Source organism: Manis javanica, chromosome 3 (genome assembly GCF_040802235.1).
Source record: "Manis javanica isolate MJ-LG chromosome 3, MJ_LKY, whole genome shotgun sequence".
In the NCBI taxonomy this organism is placed as follows: domain Eukaryota; kingdom Metazoa; phylum Chordata; class Mammalia; order Pholidota; family Manidae; genus Manis; species Manis javanica.
In genome coordinates this window covers 171,725,191-171,751,025 of record NC_133158.1, presented here as the reverse complement: position 1 = coordinate 171,751,025, position 25,835 = coordinate 171,725,191, and the positions used below count along the sequence as shown (strand labels likewise).

Here is a 25,835-nt window from a genome sequence, read left to right as displayed (position 1 = left end):
ATCTCATTGTGGATTTAATTTAAATTTCTCTAGTACTAGTGATATTGCGCATGCCCTTCTATGCTATTGGCCATTTGTATGTCTTTGGGAGAAATGTCTGTTCACATATTTTATAGGAGCATGCACCCGTTTTGGGTCATCTTGTCTTATGTGTTGTAGGAGGTCAGATACTATGAATGCAAGAGTTTTATCAGATGGATCTTGCTTTTTTCATCCAGCCTGACAACGCCTGTTATTTGAGTAGGAGTGTTTAGTCACACTTTCTTATTTCTTTGCTTTGTAATCTTGTGGAATTTCAGGTGCTTAGCAATTATGGATTCTGATTTTCCTCCCCCACCGGGTTCTTGTTTAGTAATATGCATCCAGTAAATTTGTGACGTCTGTCTCTACTGGGGTGTGCAGTCATTGATGTCTGTGCTCATTAAAAAAAATTTAAATCTTTATCTTCTGTTGCTTCTGTCTGCGTTACTTATTAGCATTTAGCCAAAGAGTGGACAGAGATTGTGTTCAAACCCTGTCACTCAGGCCTTCCACTCTGCTGATGGATCTTTGTGTGGGCCACCAAGTTATCTTCAATGTTCAGTCGTTTTCACCTCTGCCCTAGTTTTTGCTAATAGGCTTTTTTGCTTCTCCTTTGTGCATATGTGGAGGCTTGGGTAGGGGTGGGTGTCTGGGTGGCTTGGACAAGCTTCAGGTTCTAGTCTGCATGCCTCTGGTAAATGTGGAGTGTTTAAAGCCCTTATCAAAGCCCAATAGCTGTCTTAAGCTCCACAGCTTCCAGTTAAGCACGAGCTGCTCTCTCCCTCTTGTTTGCCCCAAACAGGACTGCGGGCTCAGACTCTGGTTGTTTCCCCCTGAGATTATCACTTTAACTTAAAATGCATCAAGTCAAGTGGGTCTTTCTGTCAATGGCAACAAGCCCAGGCACAGGATATGGGAGCACACCACCACAGGCTCTCAGTGTTCTTAACAGAACTTCAGTGGTTTTCATAGTTTTTCTTAGTTATGGACATCATTTGATTTCAGAGTGCTGAAAAAGTTTTTTTGTTTTTGTTTTTTAACAATTTTATTCAGGTTTTAGTTGCATTTTTTAAAAAGGGGAGGTGATTTGTCAGTCTCCTGGATTCATTTTGAACCACAGTCCAACCAAAGCAGTTGAATAATAATGATCCTAGAGAGGACTTGTTTTTCAAAGCTACCAGAATGCCAGAGTTTCATATGTAACCTATACCTCTTAAATTGATACCTTTGGGTAACTGTAACTGTTTTATTTTTAGGTATTCTGTGTATTCATACTCATTTTAAAATAAATACTGAGTTATTTCAATCTAGGTAGTTATGAGCATATAGCCTCATGTAAGTATGTGGTATTTTAATAAAATATGTTGGAATGTAGACTTGATCTTTGGATTGAAAGAAAAACATTGAATCACAGACAGAAATTTGGAGAGTTGATACATTTGAAAGAAAGGATTTTATCTATGCAGATTCTCCCCTGCCTCTCTTCTGTTACAGATGAGTCCCCTTTCTTTTAGGCAAGAATGTGATTTCCCCCCATTTACAATAGGAACTTAATTTAGTTGCAATAAATGCTGTTCTCTTTTCAGTATTGCACCCTATGGTGACATAGTGGGAAGCTATCTCTTATGAACTTGAGAACGCATTTCATGGGGAAGAATAGTAAACAAGTGACCAAGCCACCAAAGGGGAAGCTGTAAAGCCCAGTTTGGGGAGCTTCACAGGAATCTCCTGCAGCTCTGAAAGCAGGTGTTTGACTCATACCCAGGAAACCTGGAACCTGAGAGGGTGGGTAAGTTGCTTTGGCTGATGAGGGGAGAATTGCTAATGTGTTGAGACTGTTCTGTGCTCAGCATTTGCTTTGACAAAAATTGCTGGGTTGCTTACAAAAGACCAGATGACCATCAAGCATGAGAGTGAGCCATTCTGGGGGAATCTATTTTAGATCCCATACAAAAGGGCCTCTTAGAGGTGTGAAGAGTCTTCACAAGAGAACAGTCCAAAGTGGATCTCCAGGTTCCTTAAGACCTAAGGACAAAGAAAGGCCAGCTGAGTGGATTGCATTGATTCAGGTCAAGGGAACTGCAGGTGAGAACAGCAGTGGGTACAGAAGTGCCCCCGAGAAAAATAATCATTTTTAAAATAATTACCAGATTCAAACTGCTCAAATCAAAGAATAGTATCAGCCATTAAGAAGTCTACCACCCCCTATAGTTATCCTAGCTGAGGGAGGAGGGATGCAATTTGGAAAGAAAGAAAATGGGGACTTGATAATAGGGGGAGTCTAGTAACCATAATGTTCAAGTAATTGTGCATTAATGATACCAAAATAAACAAAAACACAGAATGCAGAAAACATGAACAAAGACGTTATGATCCTACATTGTAAAATATTACAAAGATTTAATAAAATAAGGTTGATAGCAGAAAAAAAAAAAGATAAAAAGGAAGAAAAGACCATTCCTGAGCCTGGCCTAGCTGATTAACTCTGACCTGGGCATTTTTGTACTTAACATGGGGCTGGACATTCTGTTTCAGGCTTTGTGAGTTAAAACAGCTCTATGGACTTTTTATTACTTGAGAATAAGGTTTTCCTTTTTCTCTGTGGGTGGAAGAAAAATAGCTGGATATTTAAAAGTGTAGTAGGAGATGATGTTGCCTGCTGATTATATCTCATGAGTGAAAACTAGTGGTTATGTATATTAACAGATTTTTGTGGGAACACATTTTTGGTGATAAAATTCCATTTGTGTAATTTTTCAAAATCCAAAATACTTGTGTAATTTCTGTCACAATTATGTATGTGATGTGTGTGTGCATATATATCAACTATTTGCATTTATACTAAGTTTATTTGGTCACAGGTTTTATGTGGCCGAATGTGTTGATAATTTTCTTTTATAACTTGTGTTTGTTTGAAAAATCTTTCCTCATTAAGTAATACCACTTAGCTAGTTTTTCTAAAATATGTAATGGTTGAATGTTTTCATGAAAAGCCTAAATACTTTCTGATCTGGACTTTATTTTGGTGTATGTGTTACAAGATGTGTGAAGTTCACAAATTGGTATTTCCCAAAATATTGATTTAATAATTGCCTTTACATTGATTAGTTATATATTTTATACTCTATTACGTAATGGAGAAAATTCACTTATGGTAATTTTCTTAAGTTAGTATGTACTGCTTAGCAAGCACAAGCCAGGGTGGGTACTCCTGGGATTGGATTTTAAGGGTCTTAAGTGGGATAGAGTATAAAACTGGATAAGCCAGAATTTTTTGTGGAAGCTTTTTGTGGGAAGACAGGGTTTATCACTCAAGCAAAAACCCCAGGAGGTGGAGGAAATTTGCTGTTGGGCTGTGTATTAGAACTCAGGAGATGGCCATGTTCCATGCCAAGTGAAGTGGAAATGCACCCACTCTCCTGCAATTCAGTGTGATGCACGTAACTACTGAAAGTTAGCATAGACCCCATAGGTTAAGGGGCTCATTCCCACAGCACCACCCCCACTTCAAAATGGGGGCCCAGCTCCCAAGTCCCCAGGCTACTTGCTCTTCTGTGTGACTTGGCTACAAGTTTGGGGATTCCCCTGACCTTTCTTCAGGTTTGGTAATTCACTAGGAGGACTCAGGAAGGTGCTGTATTTAGGGTTGCTGATTTACTTCTAAAGGACGTAAAGGGACAACCAGATGAAGATCTACATAGGCAGCAAGGTCTGCATGCCTTCCTCAGGCATGTCACCCTCTCAGTTCATAGATGTGTTCACCAACCCAGAAGCTCTCTGAGCCTCATTTCATAGTCTTTGTTAATAGGGTTTCATTATGCAAGCATGATTGATTAAATCATGGGCCATATAACAACTCCATTTCCAGTTTCCCTCCCTTTAACATTATGGGAGGCAAGAATTCTTTTTAACTTGGCATAGTGATTACAGATAAACCTCAAATAATGTAGAGGTAAACACTGCCAAGAGAATACTGCAAAGGAAGCATACGGAGGGGACTTTGGAGCTGTAATGATTATTGGAGTATATTTTGTAAAGAAGCTAGAGTACTGGTGCAAGAAGCAAACCCCGTAGAAAACCCGGAAACAAAAAACATAGCAGAGAATTTAAAGTATGGGAAGTGATTTACACTAGGTGAGAAAAGTTAATTTAGGACAAGTGGATAACCATTTTTTAAAAAGTTCTTAGGTGATATACGGTGCTCCAAAATAAGTCTTGGATTGAATAAAGATTTAATTGGGGAGAAATAAAAGTAAAGAAAGCGTAAATCTAAGGCTGGACCAAAGGGGAAGGTTATTGGAGATTTTACTAGAGAATGTGTATTCTTTTCTCATCAGTCTGCACTTGATGACACATACTGACACAGTCTTTGAAACCAAGAAAACTGCCTTCTGTTATTGCATCCTCGGAGACCTCCTGGGGCCCAGCGGGATTTAGAAGAGGTGTAAACTGACAGATAAGGTTTAGAGTTTTTTCGGGGAGTTTTGCGGGGAGGAGACGGCTTTTCCATATGGACTAGTCTTCTGCCAATTTCCTGACTCAGCCACCTCTCACTGACATTGAAGGGAACCCATCGCTGCTCTCAGGTACTGGCTGAGATTTAACAGGCCTGGGTCCCTCACGTGCCCTCTCAGCACCCGCAGCTGAGTTCCAGGCATTGTGATGCGTTCTGGGCGGGGTGCGTTGCTAGGCTACAGTTAACTGTTCTGCCAACTGGGTGGTGGTGAGCTGTTGAGACCAGGGTTGGCTTATTCAGCACCAGTGCTGTGTAGCGGACGGCAGCAGGGGAGCTGAGGTCTCCTGAAGCCTGAGGCTCAGGCATGCTGAAGCGGATTTTTGACTTCCAGGGTCGGAGGGGCAGGTTGCCTATGGGCCCCTTCAGCGTCCTGCGGAGGATAGGCGCCGTGGCCGTGGATGTGGAGGAATCCCGGTACCAAATCCGAAGCAAAGATCTTGGAAAGCTCCACAGGGCTGCGAGCAAGGGCAAAGTAGCCAGAGTAGAGCATATTCTATCTCTGGGGGGGGAAATGACTTGAATGACAAAGATAAAATGAATAGGTAAGAGGGACTAGGAGGAGGTGGGCAGACACGGGAAAGTGGCGCCTTCCTGGGCTCACCTGAGGGGACGAGCCTCCCTGGCGCCAAAGCCCCGCAGCACCTGAGTCCTGGAAGTGTGACGAGGGATCCGGCGCCCAGGCCCACGTTATGAGCAGCAGACTGAAAAACTAGCGGCTTCAGATCCACTCATAACTTCCCTTATAGAGCGCTTGACTGACAGTTTTGCAGTGATTTAACTAAACATCAGTAGTAATAGAAAATGAAGAAGTATAGATAGCACTTTATTTTTAATGTACACATTTTCATACCATATTAGATATTACAGAAAAGTGCATAATGGCATAAAAGTGCATAATGAGAAAAATAAGCTCTGTAATTGATCAACTGGTAAAAGTTCTTTGGGTAAAATCCAATATCCACTTTATATTGGTGGATCCACAGTATATGTTATTTACTGATAGACCTTGGAAAGGAATTTTGAAGTGGGAAAATCTTGAGTAAGAAGATTCATTTCCTCGAAATGTGTGCTTTATCAGTTTCACCTAAACCAGATAAAAAATAACCATGGCTTTAAAAATTGGGGGTGACATATGCTGTCCCTCTTTTACTGCTGTGATGAAATTTAGAAAACTTGTATATTAGACAAAGATTTGCCCTTCTAGACATCAAAACGTGCTGAATATTTCCACAGTGTTCCATTACTGACAGTTGAAAAGACAGTTATAAACAAATGGAACAGAATGAAGCATGATGAAATTCCCAAACATATAAGACTTCAGAACTTGATTCTGATAACATTCCATACTAGGAAGAGGTGAATTATTCATAAATGGTGGAGAAATACCTGCCACCTGTTTGGAGAAGACTAGCCAGATTTTTTTTTTCCTGTTGTTAGTTTTGTTTTTATTTGGTTTCATAAGAGTATCTGTATTTTTTCTTTTTTTTAATCTGACCACAGTGGTTTTTTGTTTTTTTGTTTTTGTTAGTTTCTGGCAGCTACAATTTATTTTTTATTTTTTTCATATCATTAATCTACAATTACATGAGGAATATTATGGTTACTAGACTCCCCCCTTCACCAAGTCCCCCCCCACAACCCCATTACAGTCACCGTCCATCAGCGTAGCAAGATGCTGTGGAATCACTGCTTGTCTTCTCTGTGTTGCACAGCCCTCTCCGTGCCCCCCCCCCACATTATACGTGCTGATCGTAATGCCCCCTTTCTTTTTCCTCCCCCTTATCCCTCCCTTCCCACCCATCCTCCCCAGTCCCTTTCCCTTTGGTAACTGTTAGTCTGTTCATGGGTTCTGTGGTTCTGCTGCTGTTTTGTTCCTTCAGTTTTTTCTTTGATCTTATACTCCACATATGAGTGAAATCATTTGGTACTTGTCTTTCTCTGCCTGGCTTATTTCACTGAGCATAATACCCTCCAGCTCCATCCATGTTGCTGCAAATGGTAGGATTTGTTTTCTTCTTATGGCTGAATAATATTCCATTGTGTATATGTACCACATCTTCTTTATCCATTCGTCTACTGATGGACACTTAGGTTGCTTCCATTTCTTGGCTTTTGTAAATAGTGCTGCAATAAACATAGGGGTGCATCTGTCTTTTTCAAACTGGGCTACTGCATTCTTAGGGTAAATTCCTGTAGTAAAGTATAAAATGTTAATGGCCTGCTTGGGGTCATATGAGTTTACCAGGCTCAAGGTATGCACCCCTTTCCCGGAGGAGCTGGCCACTCCTCAGGGAGAAGGGAAGAACAACCCTGGGCTGCGTGCCAGAGATACTTGTCCTTGGGCTATGTGCCCAGGATAACTACCTTGGGAAACGCGCCCAGGACGTTTCTGTAAAAGCGAGTCGTGAACGCGGCCCCGGCTGCTGGCCAGACCCATGTCCGTACGTAACTCATGCACACACCTATTGGCACTGAGCCTCTTTTGTTTAAACTAGCATAAATATCAGCTTAGAGAACCCGCGAGCAGCCTTCCCTCGATAGTTCTTGGGGGTACTGCTGCCTTATCGTCCTCCTCTGAGACTTGCCCATGAGGATTTGTTTTCCTATGCTGATGATGGGGTCCTAGTAATATGATAGACTGATTCTTTCTTTCTTTCTTTCTTGTTCTTCCTTTTTGTTTTCCCCACAACTTCCGTTTCCCCCTTTTTTCCTTATCATCCTCCTCCTCTTTTAATACAATGAAAGTATACTAAATAGCTGCGGCTTGTGGTGGTGGGTCTTGCGTATGGATCCCTAATTGGCATTTAAGTCTGTGCACAGCAATTGACAAACTGATTATCAATACAATTCCTAGAAGTGGGATTCCTGGGGCAAACGGTATTTCTATTTTGAGCTTTTTGAGGAACCTCCATACTGCTTTCCACAATGGTTGAACTAATTTACATTCCCACCAGCAGTGTAGGAGGGTTCCCCTTTCTCCACAACCTCGCCAGCATTTGTTGTTGTCTGTCTTTTGGATGGTGGCGATCCTTACTGGTGTGAGGTGATATCTCATTGTGGCTTTAATTTATATTTCTCTGATAACTAGCGATGCGGAGCATCTTTTCATGTGTCTGTTGGCCATCTGAATTTCTTCTTTGGAGAACTGTCTGTTCAGCTCCTCTGCCCATTTTTTAATTGGATTATTTGCTTTTTGTTTGTTGAGGTGCGTGAGCTCTTTGTATATTTTGGATGTCAACCATTTATCGGATATGTCATTTATGAATATATTCTCCCATACTGTAGGATGCCTTTTTGTTCTCTTGGTGGTGTCCTTTGCTGTACAGAAGCTTTTCAGCTTAATATAGTCCCACTTGGTCATTTTTGCTTTGGTTTCCCTTGCCCAGGGAGATACGTTCATGAAGAAGTCGCTCATGTTTATGTCCAAGAGATTTTTACCTGTGTTTCTTTCTAAGAGTTTTATGGTTTCATGTAGCTAGATTTTTATCCCACAAAAATAAGTTCCAGATGGAATTTGTATTATCAGTGTATTTTTCTTTTCCTTCTGAAAAAATCTGAGTTACAAAATGAACATGTATCAAAATTGTAGTGGAAGTTTATTAATGAAATAATTCTGTGGAAGAGAAGAAGTATGACTTGCATAGATGAAAATAACTCCCTACTTGTAAAAAATTTTTTTGAAGAGTGATATCTTCCGACAACTTTTATCCTGTTCAGAAGTAAATGGAATCTTTTTATCTGTGCCTATGGATTTTATTATGTATGTTTAATTATATACATGTTTTTATTACATGTAGCCTTTTTACATATATGTAAACAATTATAGACCAATTAGTTGCATCCTTGTGAAAATAAAAAATAGTAAATACAAAGGATGTTACTATTGTAAAAGTTTATAAAATTTTGGTCATGTCCTTATGAAAAGAAAAATCAAAAATAGCAAATACTACCATTGCAAAAGTATTGCCTTTCTGAAAGTATTCTTTAAAAATACCAAAATCTCCAACTGCATCCATTTTTTCAATCCATTGATTGATTCATCAGGTATAACCTGAATACCTGTTACACAGCAAACATATTATTCTTGGGGTTCTTTCATTCTTCAAGACTTCTAGTTGCCCAGGACGAGCAAGACGAGAAATTTTAAATTCAAGTGTTAGGATCCAATCTCAACTGAAGCTTTTCCTCCTCCCTTTCAAACAAAAGCAGTTCTGATGGCACAAAATTGAAAAAGATAACCTTTACGTGCCTTCTTGAAAGTATATAATATTCAGCACTAAATTGATCATTGGAAACACCTGATTTTCATACAACCTATAAATCTAAGTATTGAATAAAATCAGCTATCCCAATCACTTGCATCCTGAGTTTCCTTTGGCTTGAAGTTTCATGAAAATTTAAATCAGAATTACTTTTTAAAAAATTCTGTTACTGTTTTGACAATTCAGAACAGAACCGTTAACCCATAATGCTTATAAGAACTAAAATATACTTAAATGTAAGCATGTGAACTGCAGTAGATCTGTTGTAAATACCATTATTTCATTTAACAAAAGTCACAATGGATTACCTGATGCAGTATTTTAGGCACCAATAAGAAATTTCTAAAATGCTGCCAATTATACTTGTTAGACATTATGAATTATAATTGCATTCCAATGTGAGATGTTAAAATGTGAGAAAATGAGAATCTTAAAATCATTAAAATACAGTGTTCTCTCGAATCCTTAAAACATTTGCAAAGTGTAGGTATAATTATACCATTTGACTAAATTAAATTGTCTTCAAAATGTAGTAGTTATAGTAATTATAATAATAATATAACAATTGCTGACCTGATGTTTGTGCTAGGAACTCTTCTAAAACACTTAGCATAGATTCCCATTTAAACACAACAGTAGTATCCTGTGAGATAACTTTTTATCTCCATCATGTAGATGAGAAAATTAAGGCCCAGAAAGGTCAAGTGATTGCTAAAGTAGGATTCAAACCCAAAGTGAGCTGAATCCCAAGGTCATGCTCTCTCTATTCAGATAGACCGCACTTTCCATTAATGTGGGGAGTAATAAAGCTGATAAATACTGTAACTCCTCCAGACAAAAGTAAATGTTTGTTTTGCAGCATATGAATAACATGCTATTCAATATTTATAATTACATGAATAATTGTATGCTTTGAGGGAATGCATTATTGTTGGGAGCCGGGGCTATGTCCCTTCCCCCACGTCTGAACACAGCATGGGAAAGCACAAGCTTGAGAGCAACCGGTGCAGTCCTTGGAAGTTATCTGCTCACAAAAACATATCTTGTCCTTGAAGATGAGCCAAGACTCCTCACTCTGAAAATAGGGAGACCTTGAGGATGTGTGAAAACACCTCCCCGCCAGCACCACCCAAGGTCCAATTATCTCCTGACCCACCCCTTACTTGCTACTTGTATAAATTGAGCCTGTAAACAATAAACTTCGCCAGCTTGATCAGACATCCTGTCTTGCTGGTCATTCTTTGTGTCTCTTGCTTGTCTCATTTCTGCAGGCGTCTCCGGCACACTCCACGTTCGTCCCGCGGGCCGGGACACATTATAATTTTCTAACAAGTCTTCTCACTTTCCTAGTTCTGCTCTACATTTGGCCTGCGCCAATGGGCATGTAGAAGTGGTCACTCTCCTGGTAAGGGGAAAATGTGAACTTAACCTGCGTGACAATGAAGAGAGGACACCTGTGCTGAAGGTATGTAGCAACCATCTATGACAGCCTGAGAAGAGAAATGAATTTATCTCATTTAAGTTATCTCACTGGTGAAACGTATAGAGTGTCTGGTTTAAAATCCTAGTTATAGTCTGTTTCTTGTTATAATACCGACAGGCCATACAATGCCGGCAAGAGGACTGCGCGCTTATTCTTCTGGAATCTGGTGCCAACCCAAATATCAGGGACATCTCTGGCAACAGTCCTCTCCACTATGCAGCTTGTGGCTCGTGTATGACAACAGCGGCACAGCTGCTTTTATGCAACGTAGACATCGAGGCAAGAAACAAAGTATGTGTCAACCAACTGTATCTACAAAGATTTGAAATAACATGTTTTTAATTTCTTTAGTAGCCATAGATAATATAAAATTCTTTCACATATACGTGTATATGTATGTGTGTGTGTATGTAGATGCATACGCATACTACATACTGTACCTCAGGCCCTGTCACCATACAAACAACTCCAAAGCCAAGTCAGAGAGGGCTAGAGTAAGGTGGTGCCCGTACGGAGGGCAGAACAGTCTCCTGGCCACCCTGCGCACCCCCCAGGGGGAGGACCTTCCCATCAGTGCCTGGAGGGGGTGGTAGGCTCAGAGCCCACAAAGGACTGAAGGCTGAGAGGGGGTGTGAGGTGATGGTGGAGGCTGGCTGCTCTGCAGGGCCTTAGGAAATGGGTGCTTCTGGGGATGGGTGGGAGAAGTGGAGAACCAGTTCAGGGCCAGAGGAGCTGGGTGAGTGCGTGTGGGGGGGGAAGCGGCAGACCACAGGCCCTGAGCACTCCAGGACCCCAGGCTCTGAAGATCAGGGAGAGGGATTTGGGTCATGTCTTGACATCAGTGTGGCCATTCCCTTGTGCTGGCAACCACTCTGCCAGCCATGTACCACCGTAGGGTTTCTCACATCAGAGGGTAGCTCCTGCTCAGCCTCGTGTAGCTCCTCGCCAGCTTGTAGCTGTACTTGAGGAGCAGGTGATGTTGAAGCTGTTCTGCGGTTCTCTTTTCTGTACATACAGTCCCTCCCATGCTGCAGCCTGCAGGTTGATATGGCTAGGGTCAATTTTACATATTTGGAAACTCAAGCATTTCCTGACTGGAAAATGTTTTGAGATAACCTAATTATCTAAGATTCAGTTAAAATAATGGCTCTTCTAAGGAAGCTTTAGAGTACCATGTTCTTGCGTGCATTTATGGCAAATATCTGTGAAAACACTGAATTTGTTAAAGTACAGCTTTTCTTTCAAATATTTTTTTCCCCACCCAAGTTTTTTCTAATTAGTGTAAAGCAACACAGGAAAGCCAGGCTTGCCTTGGCAGTAGACTTTTATCTAAAACTCAAACAAAACAAATGCGCTTTATAATGTGAAATTATTGCAGCTGTTGACAAGTTGCTATTTCATAAAAAAGGTGACTTACATAATAAAAGTGATTCCTCTTTCACTGACTAAAGCTTAAGAGGGAAAGAGGAAAGGGAAAAGGAGAGAGCAATCAGAACTATGCAGGCCAATTTGGAAATTCGGTAAATGAGGGGAAATAACAAGAAGAGAATTTTTTGTGTGTTTGTTTTTTCCCTTCCTTGTTTTTCTATGTTTAGGTGAGATGTCTTCAGCTTTAGGGGATAATAATTCTTAGTTTGGGAAAGAGGAAGAGTGAGGTGTAAACTTAGAGATCAACGTTAGGAGGACTCTGAGGAACCAGATTGGCAGGGAACAGGTGCTGATTAAGTGGGAAAGGAGGGAAGAAGACATAAAGGACTGATATATCCTTTTTTTGCAGATTGTTTTAGTAGGTTAGTGTTCAGCAGTCCTATGAACCTAGTTATCCATTTAATTAACAATCTAGGAGAATTAAATACAAATAGATTGTAGCTTTCGCGCAGAAACAGCCATGTAGGTGAGAGTCTAAACTCTGCCCTTCCCATCAAGAAGATCTTTAACAGAATATTTTCCTCCAGGAACACTTAACAGTTCTATAGCTAAACAAGGAAACAAGAATTGACATTAAATCCATGCTCTCCTTTTGACTTGATAGAAAAGATGGCAGAGATTAAGACAGCTGTGTACACATAATGGAAAGGAGTAGTGTTGGGGGGAGGGCGTTGTGTATTTTCCTAGGTTCTTGTCCCTGCCACAGCAAAGAATTGAAGGGCAGAGACACAATAGTGAAACAGAGTAAAAATTTTTATTTAAAAATTTACTTAGAAAGTGCATGCGACCTCAGAGTGAGAAACGCCCTGAAGGTTGGGGATTCCCCGCTTTTAAGGATTTTTCAGGAATGTGACGAAGGGCTAGGGGTGTGGACTTGTTAAGTGGTCCTGTTAGGGAGAGTTCCGGTGATGCAGGGAAGTCAGGATAAAGGAAGGAATTCATTAAAGTAAGAGTGTTAGGGAATGACAGAAGAGAATGACAAAGGAAGTTCATTGAACAGCTACTCAGCATAGGGCACGACCCCTGCTAACTCCTTAAGGTACGGTCACCTGGCTTCCAGCATCTGCTTGGGTCTACCTGCCGGTGTGGGAACGGAGTCCCTACCACCCCACGCGTTGGGGGAGCTGCAGAGCACTGGATGGAGTGGCATTATGTTCTGCGAACTTCCTATAGGTAAAGAAGGGAGACTTTCAGGCAGGTTACTGAATAAAAAGCATGACTGTAAGCTGCAGTCCTGGTCACCCAGGCGATGGTAATTTGCCAGCCCAGGTCTGAGCTCCCAGCAGGCCCTCCTTACTTGTCTGAGATAGGATAGAGTGAAGGTTAAAGCCAGAATTCGGAGGAGTAGAATGACAAAAAAAAAGGAACGAAACACTTACTCCGGAAAAGGCGCAGAGACAGTGCGTTTAAGTGAGAAGTTTATTTAAGGCAAAAGGAGCACACTTGGAGAAAGGGGAGTGTGGGCTGCCCTAGAGAGAAGGCACCCCTGAAAGGTTGAAAACAGAGAAAGTTTAAAGTTAAAAGATTATGCACTGACAAAGTGCGGACGACCTCAGAGAGAGGAGAGCCCGAAAGGCTGGGGGGTTCCCCCTCTTAAGGATTAAGGAATGTGACTGAGGGCTGGGGGTGCAGACTTGTTAAATGGCCTTTGAATACTTACAATTAACTTAACACAAGGAACTTTCTGCTCTGATTTCCACCCCATGGACTGTTCCTCACAATGTCCCTTGTGTCTGACCTTAATGGAACATTTTTTAAAATAGCTTTTAAATTTTAGAATCGTTTTAAACTCACAGAAAAGTTGCAAGAGTTCCTCTATACCCTGCACGCAGTTTTCTGTTAGTAACATCTTACATTACTATAGTACGTCTGTCACAGTTAGGGAGACAATATTGACACATTATTATTAACTGAAGTCCACTCTTCAGATTTCCTTCATTTTGCCCTAACGCCATTTTTCGGTTCCACGATGCTGTCCGGGGCGCCGCATCGCAGTTAGTCGTCGTGTCTCCGTCAGCCTCTGTTGTCTGTGACAGTTTCCCAGACTTCCCCTGTTTTGATGACCTTGACAGTTGTGGGGACTGGTAGATATTTTGTAAAATGTCCCCAGTTGGGAATTTTCAGGTGTTTTCTGGAATCACAGGTCTGGGGAAGGGGAACAGCAGAGGTAAAGTTCTGCTTTACAACGAGGGTGCTTCCTATCACCGTGACTTCACCGTTGCTGGCTTCTCCACTGTAAAGCATGGGACATTTTTTATGAGCCTTTTTCTTTTAGTTTGGGGCAATACAGGGCAGTCCGAACTGGTGCATTCGTGTTCTTCCCCGTGATGTCAGCGGGATAGTCCCTGAATATTAATGATCCTGTTATTTTGTTAGAAGCTGAGTTGCCCTTTTCATCCATCTAATTCTGACTCTCATTTTCGTGTGGGGAGTCCTGGGAGAACCCCTTTGGTGTGAGGACTTGTGCCCTGTCGTAGCTTTCTTCCTGTCCAGAATGGCAGCTCCCTGAAGGGAAGGGTCATACTTCCCTCTGTGGTGGACCTGTCGCCTCCACTGCACTCCGTCTGCCCCCACGACTGCAGAGTGCTTGTGGGCCAGGAGGCTGCCCGGCCCTCTCAGTACGTGTCTGTTCCTGTGTTCCTCTGGGGGAACTTGTAGCTGTAGGTCAGAGGAGTCATGTTGCTCTAGACAGAGGCCAGAATTGAAATGTTGCCCTTCCCTGGAGTCTGGGCAGGAGAGGAGAGTGAGGTGCCCAGGTCAGAACCAGCCTGCTGAGAACCAGCACGGAAACACTCTCATGTTTAAATCCAAAATGGTCCCTGGAAGAGTTTTAATTTCACTTCTGATAGATGGTATTCCAGTCACAGCTGCTCCCTAACAAAACACCCCAAAACTCAGTGCCTGAAAACAAGGGTAATCATTCATTTGCCCCACCTCTGTAGCTTGGGCAGGATCACTAGTCTCTGCCCCACCGAGACTCCGCAGGCAGAGCCTGGTGGCCTGGAAGGTCCCCTCTCAGGATGGCTTCCTCCCGTGGCTGGCAAGCCGGGGCTGGTGACATCTGAGAGTTCAGCTGGGACCCAGGGCCAGGGGCCCCAAGTCCTTCCCATGGGCCCTTCAGTGGGCTGCTCGGGCTTCCTCCCGGCATGGTGGCAGGCCTCTGAGAGTGAGCGCCCAGGCGTAAGGACTAGGAAGAAGCCACACCACCTCTTATGGCCTGGTTTCAGGAGTCAGGCAGCCTTACTTCCGTCACAGTCACAACCTCATCACATTCAAGGGGACGGAACAGAGACCTCACCTCTCAGTAGGAGTGCCAACGTCACATTCAGCAAGAATGAGTGGGTAGGGATGGTATTGCAGTGGTTATTTTCAGAAAATGAAATCTGCCACAGCTGGCTAGTGAGTATTTTAGGGGGGTTTCTTATTCTTCAGTAAATATTTACCCTAGCCAGGGGCTAGACTGGCTGTGGGGATATAACACTGCACGAGACACAGTCCCTGCCCTCTGGCAGCTTAGGATTCAGACAGAGAAATGTACAGAGAAGATCCTGGCCATTTCCATTCGGGGAGCTGGGGGCTAGAGTACAGGTTAGGCTTGGAAGTTACAGCACGTGAGGAGGGACTCCTCACAAAGTCTTCAAGACCCAGGAGAATTCTAGATGGACAATGACCCAAGTGGAGCCGAATGACTTTGGCTAAGAAGCTAAAGCTGAAGAGAAAAGGCAGGATAGTCCCCCCAAATGTTGCTGCCTTTGGGGAATGTTTGATTTCCTTAATGTGGTCATCACAGCTGTTACTATTGTTATGTCATTGCTTGTCTTCATAAAGCATTCTTTTGCTCACATAGGACACTGTCCTGGACCAAAAATCCCTCAGTCCCTGGGGTCTCGAGCAACCAAGGCCAGAGACGCCTGGGTTAAAATCCTGGTCCTGCTACATGGTAGCTGTTTGACCTTAGAGAAGTAACTTAACCATTTGTTAGCATGGAGAAGATGGGGGATTCAGGCTGTACGTGTGTGCACATGTGTGTGTGTGCATGCGTGTGTACTCGCATATGCATGTAATTCTATGTTAGGAAGCTGTGGTCTGTCAGGCTCCCAGAACGTCAGCACGAGGTGACTTCATGAGACCGCAGGTGTGTCTGGGTACCTGGGCTCCATTGCATATGGTTTTCTTGCTTGCACGTACAGATTGTCCTCTGGGAAGTAATTCCCATGGACCTCATCAGTCCCGCTATGATCTCCAGATATTTCTGGATCCCACCAGGTAATGGCCTCTGGTAGCTTTAAGCACTAAGCAGAACCTTCTGTCCTTTAGCCCTGCAATCGGAGGCATGTCCCCAGAACAACTTGATGGAAGGGAACATTTGGAACGTGGCTGCCTGGAAAGAGGGCAGCAGCAAAGATTTGCACCCAAAACTCCCCAGCTTCATAAAGAAGCCAAGACCACAGGCGTGAGTCACCTCTTAAGAACAGCTGTGTCCAGCTCACCCTGAAGCCAGTGATGCACCTTCACTTCTGAGGGAGACCACACTCGGAGGAATGAGGAGTTCATGTTTGATCTTTAGAATAAAATGGAACATTGGCGTTCAGAGGGTGGCCCACACTAGCATACTGGGCCCCAGTGATGTGAAGAGAGCGCTGCGGGTGTGGAGCGCGGGCAGGGTGGGCGGGGCAGGGAGCGGCCCTAGTGCTGTGCAGCCGTGTGGCCTGTAACTATTTCACTTTGGTGGGCCTCAGCCTTCTCATCTGTCAGGTGAAGGAGTCAAACACCAGAGTGTCCTAACCGCCCTTCCAGTTAAAGGGCACTAATCCTGAAATTAGAAAAGGCAAGATGGTAGGTTATTGCCCCCGTGAAAAGCAGACTCCCAGATGTGCCCTGGACATTGCTTCCTTTCATTGTTGAAGTACCAGATACAGAAGTAAATCCCCAAGTGTCCCGGTCATCTGTTGCTGCAAAACACACCACCCCAAAACAGTGGCTTAAAGCATGAACAATCGTTGACTCTGTTTGTGAGTGCTAAGGGTTGCCTGGACTAAGGTAGGCAGCTTTCTCCCGGGGACTCCTCTGCGGTCGCAGTTCTGCTGTGGCTGGGCCAGATCATCTCCGAGGCTTCACCCTCATGTTGGATGCCTGGCTGGGGCTGGAGCAGTGGGGGCTTCTAGGGCCTTCCTCTCACTCTCTGTGTGGTCTCTCCCCAGGGTGGCCACATGGCCACTGGACTTCCCACATGGGGCTGAATCCCCAGGAGGAAGCTGCAGAAGCTGTGTGACCTTTTCTGCCCTGGCCTGGAAATCGTGTAGTGTCACTTCTGGCCCATTCTGTTCCTCAAGGAGATCAAAGAGGCCCCCCAGGCTCAAGGGGAGGGGAAGACACTGCCTGGTGGAAGGAGCGTCAGGGAACATGCAGACGCAGTCGTCAGTCACACCAAGCATCAGCGCCCTCTTAGCATTAAGAGATGGCTTAGGGACTTCTCAGACCCCTGTGATTCTGATGCAAGGGTTTCGAGGCAATGGAGAAAATATCTGGCAGCAGAAACCTACTTTAAAGGGGAAGAAACCTCTACTCAGAAGAAGATATTTAAAATCACAAGAAAAATGAGATAGAGTTCTGTTCATATCAGGGGAAATTTGTCTATGTAACAAATATGTCTGTGTGAGTGTAAGCAACTTTAAGAGAAAAAGTATGCAATTAATTAATTAAGCAAACAACAGTATACATGAGATGCCAGGACTGGGGAAGAGGAGAGAATTAAGGCAGGGATTTCCAGCCCTTTTATGGTACTACCACAAGACCCCATTACCTGTAAAATAAAGTAAATTAACTGGCCTGTTAAAAGAACACCAAATGGGCATCATATGGAGCCCTGAAAGGGAAGGAGGAGCAAACAGGCAAGAAAGGAAAAAGTCAAAGACCAATAATAGAAAATCAATTCCCCAAAATTGTGGACCGTTGCTTTGAAGGTACAGAACAGCCTGGGGAAGGGGGGGTCACCTGATCTGTGAGGGAAAGTGGCCGGCAGCGTCAGGCGCTGGAGCCAAGCTGTCAGGGTCAGGCCGAAGCTGTGTGAAGGGAGGCCCGCTCCTGACCTGTCTGTGCCGCGGTCCCTCCGTTACAGCAGCGAGCTAATAACAGTATGAGCCTTGTGGGGTTGTGATGAGGGTTAACTGTGTCCAGAAGGATTTAGCCCTGAGGGCAGTGTGGTCTCCAGGAAGCACTCAGTCGTGCTGGCCACTTCTCTCCCCACCAGTCCCCTCCTTGCCCAGGCCAGATGTCGATGCCATGCCCAGTGTGGACTGTGGGCAGCCAACCTGCTTTGCCAGTGGGTTTCAGCCCCCAACAAGTTCGCTGTGGATTCAGTGCAACCAAAGAAGTGACACTAGAGCGTTTCTTTTTGGTGAAACAATTTCTTACCTGGCTTGTTCTCCCGGCGGTAGGTGGAGCTCTAGCGTCTCTGCCTCCGTGCAGAGCACTGGGCCGAGCTCTCTATATAGCGCAATAATAGCTCATTGCCTAAAGGTGTGGAAGCGGTAGGCTAGCATCAGGCAAGTTACATCATCAGGTGGTTTAAGTTCAGCGAGGATCCTGGCCATAGGAAGCCCAACTTCCCCACCCTCCACCCTCCAGGATTCTCAAATCACAGTCCATACCCTCTCAATCTTCCGCAATGGTCCCTGTGTGAGAAAGCTGGAGCACTGTAACCAGATTCCACAGTAGCAACAGAGGATAACAGCAACTCAGAGATAATAACAAAAACTAAGGAACAACAAGATTTTGATACAGGTAACAAAAATTATAATATTCTTTAAGCCAGAGGAAGTTCCCAATGCACAAAGACTTTAGGGGAGATAAGACACATATTTTAATGACACCAACATAGGCAAATCTTGTCCATCAGTTAGGATGCATGCAAGAGACTGGCCTGTGATGGGACTGTAGCAGGAAGGGTGTCCCTTCCAGGTCTAGTATACCATAATTTTACTCCTTTCCCCGTGGGGGTTACTGAAGGGTCTATATATAGTGCTACTGGAGGTGCATGCACTGGCCATAATGATAAAACAAAACTCCCTGGTAAGATACTCTTACCTTCTGACCATTCAGGATATACTACTATGATCTTTGATGGCCACTCTGCTGTTATTCCAGAACACACAGGAGGCCAGCTTCCAGGCCTTGTCCCCAAGGTGCCAGGAGAGCCAGCCATCGTTGGTCCATGTGTCAAAGGGTCTAAGGCCACGTGCACTCAATGGAGTCTCTCAGGTTCATTGCAGTTGGTGCTGGCAACAAGATATTAACTGGGGGCTAAACCTCGGTTTCAGTGATTCTTTCTTGGTTTGTACTTGCAGTTGTATAAGGAAGGCAGCCATATGTGTTAACATGTCTGTGGGGCTCAGGGCTCCGTTTCAGGGTCTCTCATTCAAACGCCATAGCATGGTCCATAGGTGGACTGACCATACCCTCAGACTATTGGTATCTGACTTTAGTCTGGATTTTAACAAGCTATTGTGCCTCCCTATCATGCCTGCTGCAGTAGGATTGTATGGCACATGAAACTTCCATTTGATTCCCAGCTGTCGCACCCATTCTTGCAGTGTTTGTCCAGTAAAATGGGTGCCCTGGTCACACTCAATTCCCTTTTGTCGGCCATCAGCATCAAAGAGATGCTCCAGGCCTCTTTTGGTCACCTGCTGGTCTGCACAACGGGTAGGAGAAGCAACCAGAAGTCCAGTAGCTGTGTCCACACAAGTCATCGTGTACTGATATCCTTCTGAAACAGGTAGAGGCCCAATATAGTCTATCTGCCACCTGACGAGGGGTATAGGCCCCTTAGCTATTGTCCCATGTTGCTGTGGAACTCAGTGTAAGTCCCTTTTGGAGCACAGGACACACTCCTGCCGGGCACTACTAACTTCTTCAAAGGTCAAAGGCAAGCCCCACTGACGGGCTGCAACCCACACTGTCTTTTTCCCCACATGCAACAAACGCTGATGTAACCATTGGGCTACATCAAAGGCAGGCTTTCCTTCTAACCAACGTATCTGGGCCAATTTATCTGCTTCATCATTTTCTGGGGATGCCAGTGGTGAATGACCTGTCACATAGCAGACTGTAATTATTTTAGTCTGACCCCAGGTCCATAAGTCTTGCCACAATTCTTGCCCCTAAAGGGGTCTGTGACCAACCAGCCAGTTGGCATGGTACCAGGTTGGTAGCCACAGTGTCAAGTCCCGATACAGCCCAGCTGTCAGTGCAGACAACTAAAGGGGAGGGCTCCTGGCTGATCATAAGCCACATGGCCCACAACGCTGCCCACTGGCTGCTCTTCCCTCCACCATCTTCCATCCATATTATCTCAGTCTTAGGATGGAAAGCTATGGTCCTCCATTTTGAGGGCTGCCCAAGACTGGAGCCATCTGTGTACCATGCATCTTTGGGTATAGGGACTCTTCCCTCCTGATAGGAACTTTCTGCTACTAATGGTTCAAAGCAAGTTCTTCCTGCTTTTCACTAGTATATGTCACTGGCCCCAATAAGTGTTAGAGTTCTTCACTCAAGGGGCTACTAGAGAGGGCACTCCGCTGCTATATGTGTCACCTCACTTGGCCAGTGTGGGCATTTGTGCCACACCACTCCTTGGCTTTTGGGTCCAGTCTCATACCCACCTCAAGATAGGATAGGTGGCCCCTTTACTGGGGCCATTCCAATGATGGGTTCTGTAGCCAACAAGGCATGATACACGGCAGCCAGTTGTTTTTCTTTCAAAGTGTATCATACCTCTGCCCCTTTCCAGAGCTGTGATCAGAATCCAGTAGGTTTGCAAGTTTGTTCAAGCCGCTGCCAGGGTCCCCAGCCATAACTGTCTTCAGTCACATGAATATCCAGCTCACAGGGCCTTGATGGGTCTGTCACACTCAAGGCCTGCACGGCCTTGACTGCCCATTTTGCTGGAGTAAAGGCAGATGCACATGTCTCATCCTGCTTCCACCTGATGCCCTTTCATACCAACCAGTATAAGTGCTTCAGAATTTATGCCAAGTGCAGTATAAACACTCTCCAGTAGCCTAGAAGACCCAGAAACTCCTGCAGTAATGTTACAGTTGTGGGGGTAGGAAAGGCCTGGACTTTATCTATAACTGCTTCTGGTATAACTTTGGTCTTACCCAACCAGATGACCCCCAAGAATTTGCCAAACCACGTCCCTGAACCTTGGTACTGTTCACAGCCCATCCTTTCTCCTGTAGATGTTGCAGCAGTCTAGATACTGCACCTTCTAGATCTGAAAGAGAAATGGACGTGAGCATGACATCATCGATATAATGGTACAGCCACACCATTGGTGGTTTCCCCCATGTAACCAAGTTCTGGGCTACAAATCCACGACAGATGGTGGGGCTGTGGAGGTATCCCTGTGGAAGAATGGTGAAAGCCTATTGCCGTCCCCCCCATGTAAAGGCAAACTGTTCCTAACTTTCCTGCTCAATGTCAATGGAAAAGAAGGCATTAGCAAGGTCTACCACACAATGGTATGTTCCTAGTTCATGACTGAGGGGATCCATCAAGCCTGCAATAGAGGGGACAGCAGCATAGGGGGTATGACTTTATTCAGTTCTCTGTAATCCAGTCATATGCCAGGAGCCATCTGGCTTTTTTACTGCCCACACTGGGGAATTGACAGGACTATGAGTGGGCTTTATAACACCCACCATTTCCAGCTCCTGGAGAATTTCTTCAATCTCTTTATGCCCCCCAGGTAGTTTGTATTGTTTGGTATTAGTCACCCACCGAGGCACAGGCAAAGCTATGGGTGGGTGCCTAGCATGTCCCCTCAGAACTGCCTTCACCACAGGTACTCTCAGTCTGAACTCACCTGCAGTGGTCTGCAGCCATAGACCCGGCAGGATATCAATCCCCAAAATATACTCAGGGATTGGAGATATATACACAGTATACTCTTTTGGGGGTAGATGACCTATTTCCAAAGGGATTTGGGCTTTTTTCACTCTGATAGCCTTACCCCCAAATCCACCTATGATAGTGGGGGTCCCGGGGAACCACTCAGGGTTACCATGAATCAGTGAATGTTCAGCCCCTGTGTTCACCAGAGCCAGGACACATTGTTTGTTCACCGAGAACCAATGAATAGCTATTTCAACATGTGGCCTCCGGTATCCCCATGGTCTCTCAAGGCAGATACCTCGACTTTCCTGTCAGTCAAACCATGTTCCCCAGTCATCTTCCTGTGTGGGCTCAGGTGTGGTTGGCTCGCTGTCCAGCAGGAAGTCTTGTAAACACACAGGCCGGACTCGTGGCTCTGTCTCTGACCTCTGCCTCTTTGGTCTTAATGGCTGGAACAGCTGCTCTGGTTTCAGTTGTTGTCATAGCTCTAGTAAGATCCTATTTGACTTCCCATCTAATTTCCTTACATCTGCCCCTGCCCATATTAAATCACCCCACATCTGGGTCCTCGTAACCTTCATGGAGCCTGTTAAATTCTTCTTGTGAATAGAAGACCTTATTTCTTTCTGTGTTCTCATTGCTTCAGCCTCTCCTAAATCTGCTACTGTATGTGTTACCTCGCTTATGGGATGCCCTAACTGAGGGGGAAGAATGGCCAGTAGAGACCCAAAGAGGGATGTGGGAGCCATTTAAAGCACAATATTTCTCATCCCAGTAGTGAAAATCTCTTCATCTGGACCATAATTCTCTGGACTAAAGAGGGCATTTCTTATGCCTAGCTCTCATAACACCTGTTGGAGCTCAGCATACATCTGCCATCTAACAGGAGAGGATGGCAGATCACCCTGATTGGGCCACGCAGCACAAAGTGCAGCCATAAGCCAATTGAGGAGGGAGTGTCTCCCAGTCTGATGTGCATTTTGTAATCACTGCCTCAAGGCGGGCTTTACTGTCAGGGAAGGCAGCTTTCCCATCTCTGATCCTGACAGAACAATTCCATCCACCCCTAAGTCCCACAGATGCAGGAGCCAAGCTGATATTGACTCTGAGGGCTTCTGCCTAAACCGGAAGCCCAAATTCACCAGCTCAGCCTGAGTATAGGGGTGGAGCATAGAGTGCTCCACGACCAGGGGAGGGGGCTGCTCCTCTACGTGGAGAGCTCTCCGCTGCTGAGTCCTTATTTTCTTTACAACCACTGGGTGTGCTTTCAATACAAGAGGGGTCTGTGCCTCCGGCACCACCCCTTCATCCTTCCCCAGCTCCTCCATTTCTGGGGCTGATGGCACCTTTCTATCCCCTCCCCCGAATGCCTCCTCTGCTACAACCTTTACCTTTTCTACTGTGCCTCACAGCAATGCTACCTCAGTCTTCAGCAGCTCTCTTACCTTCACCTCAATGCTTTGTAGCTGGTGTTCTTGTGCCACCTCCACCTGTGCTTCCCTTAGGAGTTGGTCTTTTTCCTTGATAGCCTTTTTCTCCTTCAGAACACCTGGCAGTGCTGCCGTCTCCTTCTGTAACGAATCTTTTACCTCTTCAATGGCACCTCATTGCCAGCATTCTTGTGCTGCCTCCTCTCACATCAGTGCCATTTCCTTCTTCAGGGAATCAACAAAAGTTTGCAGCTCGCATTCTCGTGCTGCCATTTCTTGAGTCTTTTTGAGGAACATGTCCTTCTCTTCTGTAGACTTTTTAATACTGTGAGAAGCAGCCAACCCACAGTCCCCACTGCCTCACAGGCACTCTCTCTCAAAAGACCTACTTACTTTACCAAGGGCCACCCCTACTTACTCACATATCACCTCCACTTGCCTCCAGTCCTGGGGTGGGGCCCAGCCCTCCATGAGGCAAGCCACCTCAGACCACATACCCATTGGGGGGCAATCCACTCTCCCCATTCACAGGGGCAACCCGCTGAAGCACCCCTCCCATAAGGGCAGCCTGTCTTTTTCCTTGGTCAACAATGAATCCTACCGACTTTGCCAATTGTCTTGCCAGTGTGTTTCAGCCCCCTGCAAGATTGCTATGGATTCGGTGTGACCAAAGAAATGACGGTAGAACGTTTCTTTGGAGGTGAAAGGGTTTATTACCTGGCTTGTTCCCCTGGTGGTAGGCCAAGCACTAGTGTGTCTGCCTCCGCCCAGAGCACTGGGCCGACCTCTCTATACAGGGCAATAATAGCTTATTGCCTAAAGGTGTGGAAGTGGTAGCCTGGCAAAAGGCCAGTTACATCATCAGGTTGTCTACCTTCAGTGAGGATCCTGGCCATAGGAACCCCACTTACCCACAGAACCAAATAACCAGGAGGAGGGTCTTTCCCTCCCTTGGGTTCTGGGCTCATGCAGGCATTGGAATCTAGGGAGGAGGAGGCCTCCCTGTGACATCTGGACACCCAGCAATCTGTGGGTTTTCAACCCCAACACTTGTCCTTATTCCAACACACTAAAAATAAGTTCCACATTTAAAGCATGTCAAGCTTAATTTTAGTTTTAGTCTCTCTTACATATTTGGAATTAGAGCCTCCAGAGGCCATTATGCAGATCTATGCAAATGAGATGCAAAGAAGCAGTAGCCCCAGATTGTGGGGAGGGGAGTGAACAGGCCAGCAGGACAAAGGGTCTTGAATGAAAATTTGCATCTGTTAGGGGATCCCAGGTTGAAGGCCTGCTTGCACAGTTATTGTGACAGTGTGTGTCCCTTGCATTCAAGGGACTGAATTAACCTTTTGTGCCAAGGAGGACAGGTAAACCCTTGTCTGATTGCTACAGTGAAGGTGACAGGTTGAAGGGGTTGGCAGTGCAATGCTGTAGCAGTTTTGATGATACAAATGAAAAGTTGTTTTGAAATAATGGTGTAGTCCTGGCTATGTCCTCAACTAGCTGTGTGTTCTCAGCCAAGTCACGTCACCCCTTCCATTACCCCTCACGTGAAATGAGGGCATTGGAGTGACTTACCTGGAGAGCCCTCTCACGGTGGCGGCTAAATGTCTTCCTCCAGGTGAAAACCCTTTGCCCGCAGGATCCAATCATTGTACCAAAGGTTTACTCAGAAGTCCAAAGAAGAAAGGGCTGAGAGGTGCTTTAAAAGTCCTTCCAGAGGAAAAAATAACTTTGGGGGAGGCTTTCCAGAGAAAAGAAAGGCAGCCCTGGTAGAGGCAGACACTCTACGTCCTACAGCAAGGCTTGCGGTCACACGTTAGCGAGCTGGGAGGACGTTAGCCCCTGGCTGCTAATAGCAGGAAGTCAGGAGACTTCCTTTCCCTAAGTATTTTAAAGACCAGGATGCCTGAGCCCTCTGCTTTGGAGCTACAAAAGCTCTTCTGAAACAAGCCCTTCTCCCACCCCCTGGCCTGCTGCTGGGGCCAGTCGCGGTCTCTCTAAAGGCTGTGTGCCACCCTCAATGCTGTGGCCTTGGTCTCTGATCTCTGATTGTATCGGGCGCATCTGGTGCTCCATCCCAGGAATCCTCTGGGCCCTGAATTTTAACTCCAGCTGTCACAGCAGCCACCAGCTGGGCACACGCATAGCGGGCGGGGCTGCTGGTCAGTAAATGCTCTTCTCACACCGACAAGGTGAGGTGCGGTCTGCTCTACTCTTCAGAGGTCCACAGCGAGTTTCAGTTGCCCACTCTGATCAGCTCATAACCTGCCCTCTAACTGATTTTCCCTGTTCCACTCATCTCAGACCCCATGGCTGTGCACTCAGATTACTTCCCAGAATAGACTACCTGCACAGGCTTTAGTTCCTGCCTCTCGATTCCCTGGGAGAATCTCTGATGTTAAGACCCTGGTCTGAGCCCAGGCTGCCATAACAAAGTACCACAGACTGGGGAGGAAAGAACAGAAGGTTATTCTCTCACAGCTCTGGAGGCTGGAAGGCCAAGATGAAGGTACTGGCAAGACTGGTTTCTCCTGAGGCCTCTCTGCTTGGCTTGCAGACGGTCGACTTCCGGCTGTCCTGCAGCTTCCCTCTGTGCACAGGCGCCCCTGGGGTCTCTCCGCGTGTCCTGATCTCCTCTTCTTATAAAGACAGCAGTCCTGTTGGATTAGGGCCCACCCTATTGGCCTCATTTTAACTTAATCACCTCTTTAAAGGCTCTGTCTCAAATACAGTCACATTCTGAGGGGCAGGGGGCTAGGGCTTCAACATACAGATTTGGGGGGAACACAACT

The 25,835-nt window shown here is 45.3% G+C and overlaps 1 protein-coding gene across 1 annotated transcript in view; it reads left to right on the top strand.

The window, feature by feature from the left end:
• Positions 1 to 9,354: 9,354 nt before the first annotated feature.
• The window catches only part of LOC140848511 (transmembrane protein 108-like), a 31,589-nt gene continuing 15,108 nt past the window's right edge, over positions 9,355 to 25,835 (top strand). The window contains 2 exon segments of the mRNA XM_073232408.1: positions 9,355 to 10,264; positions 10,400 to 10,573. Coding sequence (XP_073088509.1) covers positions 10,408 to 10,573 — 166 coding nt within the window. The 5' untranslated portion in view covers positions 9,355 to 10,264; positions 10,400 to 10,407.